Raw genomic sequence first — 7,759 nt, forward strand, 5'->3', positions numbered from 1 at the left:
CATTATCGATAAGAATGGAGACTATTTCATTTAATAAATGTTTTGTTTTGATATACAAGTTGTTCGGTTTTTTAATCTAAAAGAAAGCGACATTAATTTCTTGACGACCTAATACAAATTAAGTTTCTTAGTACTAATTGACTGCTTTGTTATTACTGCTTAGACTGAGTTCCCAAATAGTTGTTACTCATCTAAGTAGACGCTCGAAATAAATTATTCAATGATGATTAAATGTCCCTCTATATATTCATATATAAATACATTTTTAATATAATTACTTGTAGTGTTCGAGAACAAGGAAAAGATTGTACTTGTTATGCAGTATGCCAGTGGAGGAGAACTGTATGATCTTCTTAGTGAGAGGAAAGTATTTATTGAAACAGATGCTCGAAGACTATTCCGTCAAATCACTGCAGCTGTGTATTATTGCCACAAGGTAAATGTTACGTCAGTTTACTGTATCTATGTATTATTGTCATAAGGTAAGTGTTACGTCAGTTTACTGTATCTATGTATTATTGTCATAAGGTAAGTGTTACGTCAGTTTACTGTAGCTATGTATTATTGTAATAAGGTGTTACGTCAGTTTACTGTAGCTATGTATTATTGTAATAAGATAAGTGTTACGTTAGTTTACTGTAGCTATGTGTTATTGTCATAAGGTAAGTGTTACGTTAGTTTTCTGTATCTATGTATTATTGTCATAAGGTAAGTGTTACGTCAGTTTACTGTATGTATGTATTATTGTCATAAAGTAAGTGTTACGTCAGTTTACTGTATCTATGTATTATTGTCATAAGGTAAGTGTTACGTCAGTTTACTGTAGCTATGTATTATTGTAATAAGGTAAGTGTTACGTCAGTTGACTGTAGCTATGTATTATTGTAATAAGGTAAGTGTTACGTCAGTTTACTGTAGCTATGTGTTATTGTCATAAGGTAAGTGTTACGTCAGTTTACTGTAGCTATGTATTATTGTAATAAGGTAAGTGTTACGTCAGTTTACTCTAGCTATGTGTTATTGTCATAAGGTAAGTGTTACGTCAGGTTACTGTAGCTATGTGTTATTGTCATAAGGTAAGTGTTACGTCAGTTTACTGTAGCTATGTATTATTGTAATAAGGTAAGTGTTACGTCAGTTTACTGTAGTGACAATAATACATAGATACAGTAAACTGACGTAACACTTACCTTGTGACAATAATACATAGATACAGTAAACTGACGTAACACTTACCTTGTGACAATAATACATAGATACAGTAAACTGACGTAACACTTACCTTGTGACAATAATACATAGGTTTACTGTATCTATGTATTATTGTCATAAGGTAAGGGTTACGTCAGTTTACTGTATCTATGTATTATTGTCACAAGTACCATAAATTCATTGCAACTTTGTATCATTTTTACAAAGATAAGTGTTTTATCAGCTCACTACAGATATGTATTGTAGTTAGAATGTAAGTATTCTGTAAAATCTTTTAATGTTTATATATATTTTACTTTCATGTATTTCGTCAACTCACTGCTGCTACTTATTACTCGCACGAGGTAAACGTTACTACAAATTGCTATGGTTTCTCTTTCAATGTTACGAATATGATATTATACTTTGCTTCTGCCGTGTATTAATGTTAAAAACAAAGTATAATATTATGAATTACTATAATTTTCTGTTAATGTTACAACTATGATTTTATTCATCGCTAGAGCTTTGTGTTAATGTTATAAGTAAATTATAATTATTTAAGACTGTTGTAGCTTTGTTTTCAATGTTATAATGTTAGAACTATGATATTACAGATTATTATAGTTTTCTTTTAGTGCTACAATTAGAATATTACAGATTATTATAGTTTTGCGTTAATTTTACAATAGAAATATTCGGTCTTTAGACCATTGTTGCTTTGCATTAGTAAGACAACGTATGTTAGCTGTCAGTTGATTGTAACTATATATGATTCTTATGGTAAAGTCAAATAACAGTTTTCATTTATTCATCATTAAAATAAACAAACATAAGTTATACCGACTGACCAATAGACTCAAATGATCAGTTATTCTAATTCCACATTGCAAGACATTTTTATTTGATTCAATAAACAATAAATATTAAACTAGTCATTTATTTGTGATAATACTCGTCAAAAGACATTAGTATTAGGTCTATCATATTTTTAAACACTAAATTCTTTATCTTTAGGGACTAGATAAAGAATATAGGGCTTAAAATATAATAGGCCTAATACTAATGTCTTATGATAAGTACTGGCAAACCCATGGGCCTATGACCCACATTTATAGGGCCGCTATAAAGCAAATTCAATGACCATTGTTGCTATAATGAAAATTTAATTTCTTTAACTAAGTTACGAAAGTTAATTAGTAGGCCTACTTATTTACGCGCTCTAATGTAAATCAATGCCAAATATGGCGTCCGCTCTTGGGGAATTCCCGTAAAAGTGTTTTTACGAAATACTCGGGTTCTCTAAAGGATTTGATGATTTTTTTTTTTTTTTTTTTTACCTTTATGCCAACCTCAGTACCGAGACGATTCGTTTGGTACCACTTAGAAGCCGATGCGACCAGCGGTATAGGAAGAGTTACGTGACACACAAGGCACTGAATGGTATATGCTTCGCCAGCTTGTAAAAGGCGTTCACACCACAACAACTGTTGTTGTAACAAATGGCTTAAATATATGGTGTTCCGACCACTAACGTGTTTTTGTATCCCAACTGACCTGAAGAGCTCTTGATTGAGCGAAATGCATCGTCGGCAATGGATAACATAGTATGGTTGGAATATTATTATTGTTATACATTCTTCAAATCCTTAAAGAACGTGGTGAGTCAAAAAAATATAATGGGCCTAATACCAATGTATACCAAGTATAATTATAACCATGCTTCACCAACTTGTAAAAGTTATTTACACTATAATAAATATGTATTTAATTTTTATGTTTCAGAATAAAATCTGTCACAGAGACCTGAAGTTAGAAAACATCTTGTTGGACGAGAAAGGAAACGCGAAAGTAAGAAACTATTTTATTTTTAGATCTTAACCAAAAGACGACTGTCGTTTTCACAAATCAGAAATAGATTTTTGTGGTCACAGAGGAGGGGAAAAAAGTAACTAGCTTGAATAGACAGAGTGGGCTCAAAAATGTGATTTACAATTTCTAAAAAAACAAAGTGTGTAGTCTTTGATTAAGTTTTTGAATTCAATCTAATTAAGACGCGTTTTTTTTTATTGTCTATGCATAAATTTTATATTAATATTACATGTAAATCTTAAAAACGGTTTTAACAAATTTTAAAAACATATTACCAAACTTTTTACGCTAGAAAAGAACAGTGTGTAATATTCAAGTGTTATTCATGACCAAAAATATTTTGTGCCAATAGGCTAAGTTTTTAAACTGTTTTAGAGATTAGGCCATTTTGTTTATTTCTTGGTTTGAGGATCCGTCCACCGTAATTTTTTAGATAAAGGAAAAAGTTACTTTTATCGTATTATATTACCGCCGAGGTAAATTGATACCGAACATGATAAAATATAACGTCAAACCTAATCAAGTTAGTAAAACCTAACTTGTTCCGATGATTTCATTCCCAACCACACGGATATTAATAGATAGATATTTTAAGGGTGAAACCGAATAAACTCTACTTAGGTGGTGTTCAGGATGACTTACACATGTATAGCAGTTTACAAGCGTTTAAACTACGTGCTGGGAAAAACACGATGGAAGGTGTAGGCGTCTTTTTTTTTTGTATGTTAAAAACAATTCTATGAATCATAGGTTTTTCTTACTCGGCAAACACAAAGAAACGATTGGAGATACACTTTCCCGCATTAATGTGGAATTGAATGTTTCGATTAAATGTATTATAGTGTCAAATGTTAAGGATAAACCAAACCAACAGGTACGTCGTCAGAGACTTTGGGGCAGATGTTAAAGAAGTTTGGGTCAACGTACATTTTAGTAACAGTAAAGCTAAGAAATTTGCTATCTATCTAACTTTATACACACACACATATATACGTCCATATATTTTCCTTCAATTGTAAACAATACTTTGAAATCAAGGTGGTCTGGGTACAAAAAATGTCTCCCATGTCAACACAGAATAAACAGGCCTTTGAAAGGCCACTGACCACCTAAGCTGACGCACTGTGATGTTGGTCACTGCTTCGAAATCACTGTCCTCCATAAAGTGTGCATGCGAAATGCCCTGAAAACTAGGGTTAAAAAAATTAGACAAATGTGGTTGATTTAAATTGGAAAGAAAAGAGAACACAATTTGACGTTTATTAATTGTATGTTATCACAACCATTGCAAGTATGTATAAACTGCATCACTCGAGAAGTTATTTTGAAGCCTCTGCGACCAGTGCAGACCCAAATCAATCCATACAGTGTGATCAGGATCTACGCTCGTCTACAAACAGTTTTTGAACTTTAGGTATTGTATTCCAAACAGGGGTAGACTCTAAGCTGACTGTATGGATGTTCAAGTTGATCTGAGTCTACACTAGTCACAGAGACTTTGTGATACATTTTCTCGAGACGTAGTTCATTTATACACGCTGCTAATAAAGTTTGTTTGTTTTCTCTGGAATTAACCAGCTATCTGTACTCTGCCCATCACGAATATCAAAACTCGATTTCTAGTGTTGTAAGTCCGCAGACATACCGCTATGCAACAGTTGATATCTAGAAATAAAAACTTTGATTTTCGACCTCTGACCCAAAATTTCTATGAAAATATCTATAAACCAAGAAATAAAAAATGGCCTTACCGTCTAAGAAAGCTAAGTTCATATATAAAATCCTATTCTTACACACAATCGATGTTAATTCGATATTCGAGAAATATTCAAATCACTAGCACATTTTGGTTTGGATTTATTTCTTTATGTACAGCGCGCAAGAACTTTTGTTAATTTGCAGTATTTCAAATTCTTGCTAATTTATTTTAAGATTTCGGTTGTGCATTTATACGAAACTGTTTACCTCTTATAAATTTGTTATATTTACTAAAATCATTTTAATATTATCTATTTTTAAGTTCGATTACATTATTCAGACTGTATTATCTGCCAGATTGGAGACTTTGGCTTATCGAATGTTTTCAACGATCGACGTTTATTGAGTACTTTCTGTGGTAGTCCTCTTTATGCTTCGCCAGAAATCGTTAAAGGAGTTCCCTACCATGGTCCAGAGGTAAAATTAGTGTGTAGTTTCTTGATCTAGTTTAAGAAGATCTCCACCAAAGGTATTTTCCAACAGATTATAATTTCTACACCGCATAAAACAATTGAAATATAATTGTAATTTTTAATGTTATATATGTATGACAATGGAAAAATCATTCTTACTAAATAATCTCGATCATCTTCTCAGTTCACTGATTACAAAGTAGGCACATGATGATCAGTAATGTAATCTGGAATGCAAATATTTGGTCATTCAGCATGAGCCCTGTGTAATTGTCTTGCAAAATATTGTATCATTCGCCACTTTGAAATGAATCATACGTTGTTTGAAGTGGTCCACGTTGGTCATGAGCCATAATTAGACTTCAAGGGAAAACATATGGTTGTTTCAATCATGTCGAGAGCCATCGGGTAATTGGAAGCTGGCCAGTCACTGTAGGCTGTTGTGAATTGGTTACAGGTATCTTTGTGTGAACTGCTTCCAAACCACGGTATACTTGTTCAACATCTAGACAAGAGCACATAACTATTGAGACGACCGCCATCTGTCGATTCGGCTCGCTGCAGTCGTAAGGTATAGTCTACGAGATTGAATCAAATGTTCGCAGCCGCAACAGGGCGCTCCCTTATTATACATATAATTACAAATAGACTTCACAAGGCTTTCTGGCTTATATACCAGACGTCAAATGAGGTGCATCTTATTATATTCATGTACAAAACAGCTCGTGTGCAAAAGTACTAAGAACAATTTCAAAGTTTTTTTTTATATAAATATCCATTAAAAATTTCGTACCATCAAAAATGTCTGCACCCCAAGATAAAAAACATGGCATCCATATAGTCCTCCGACATGTATGAAAAACGTTTATGTTGGTAAAATGGGTAGAAATTTTGATACCAGATTCACGAAACTCAAAACGAATGTTAAAAATGGTCGGACAAATAATACTATTTGTCTACACGCAAGATAATTTTTATCATAAAATAAGCTGGGAACCAACAAAGCTAATACATAGAACTAGAAATTATGTCCAAAGAATAATTCTGGAAAGTTCGTTAATCCAAAGGTTGCCAAACGTCAACACATCTAAAGGTCACTTTAAATTGAACCCCATTCTGACGTCATATGCCATTCAAGGAATTGGAACCTCCGTTATGTGTTTCTCCCACAAACAAACGTTGGACTGAAGAGAACATGCGAAATGTCGAAACTAGTCTAGTTTCCATTTATATTTGCTATGGTGCCGTTAGTGTGAATTTAAACTTTGTTGCTAAGAGCATGTTCAGTGGACTAAAGATGAGTCGCGGCTCCCCTTACAGCCGGATTACATGCATATACTCATTTAGAAAAAAAATTGGAAGCAGACCCATTTTCACAGAGAATGTGAGGCATATAGCGGTGGTAGAAGCATGGTGATGTACCGACCTTTATATCCTGCGAAATTGTTCTATTAATGCCCTACATTATAAATACTACAACCTACTGCTCTCTGTGCTGCCATATGCTGTTTGATAACTCCTCTATTACCCTGAAATGGTCGACACATTCATTGAAGAAAAGGGGGTTGACTGATGGAGTGTTCAGTGATTTCACATAGGATGCTCTTGAGAGAAATTTCGCATCCAGCCAAATGATTTCAGACACTAAAGATAACCTGGAAATAGTTCTGTCTGAGGAGTTGTCGGGGATCTTATATTACTCTGATTTTAAACATGCTTCAGGATATTATATTACTCTGATTTTATACATGCTTCAGCATATTATATTACTCTGATTTTATACATGCTTCAGCATATCATGTTACTCCGATTTTAAACATGCTTCAGCATATTATGTTACTCCAATTTTGTACATGCTTCAGCATATTATGTTACTCCAATTTTGTACATGCTTCAGCATATTATATTACTCTGATTTTATACATGCTTCAGCATATCATATTACTCCGATTTTAAACATGCTTCAGCATATTATGTTACTCCAATTTTGTACATGCTTCAGCATATTATGTTACTCCGATTTTGTACATGCTTCAGCATATTATGTTACTCCGATTTTGTACATGCTTCAGCATATTATGTTACTCCGATTTTGTACATGCTTCAGCATATTATGTTACTCCAATTTTGTACATGCTTCAGCATATTATGTTACTCCAATTTTGTACATGCTTCAGCATATCTTATTACTCCGACTTTAAACATGCTTCAGGATATTATATTACTTTGACTTTAAACGTGATTCAGGATATTATATTACTCTGACTTTAAACGTCATTCAGGATCTTATACTACTTTGATTTTAAACATGCCAGATGTAATACCACCTCTGCCAAGGATCATCTAGGAACGTGGGATGAATGATTAAATATACAGGCCTGTGAATTTAAACTTCATAACAGTTGTTTTAGTTTTAATAGATTTTCCATAATTCAGCTACACAGATTTCGAAAGTAATATTTTTTTTTCTATCACGTAAGGATTTTTTTACAAATCGGGAAGAAAAACAAACTCTAACTTAGATA

The 7,759-nt window shown here is 33.0% G+C and overlaps 1 protein-coding gene across 1 annotated transcript in view; it reads left to right on the forward strand.

The window, feature by feature from the left end:
• Positions 1 to 7,759, forward strand: part of LOC106467233 — a gene marked incomplete at its 5' end in the record, with an annotated part of 31,003 nt that overhangs the window by 8,686 nt on the left and 14,558 nt on the right. Inside the window, 3 exons of the mRNA XM_022395369.1 lie at positions 285 to 436; positions 2,977 to 3,042; positions 5,119 to 5,238. Coding sequence (XP_022251077.1) covers positions 285 to 436; positions 2,977 to 3,042; positions 5,119 to 5,238 — 338 coding nt within the window. The remainder of the gene's footprint in view (positions 1 to 284; positions 437 to 2,976; positions 3,043 to 5,118; positions 5,239 to 7,759) is intronic.

The sequence above is a fragment of the Limulus polyphemus genome, unplaced genomic scaffold (assembly GCF_000517525.1).
Source record: "Limulus polyphemus unplaced genomic scaffold, Limulus_polyphemus-2.1.2 Scaffold2537, whole genome shotgun sequence".
Taxonomy (NCBI): Eukaryota; Metazoa; Arthropoda; class Merostomata; order Xiphosura; family Limulidae; genus Limulus; species Limulus polyphemus.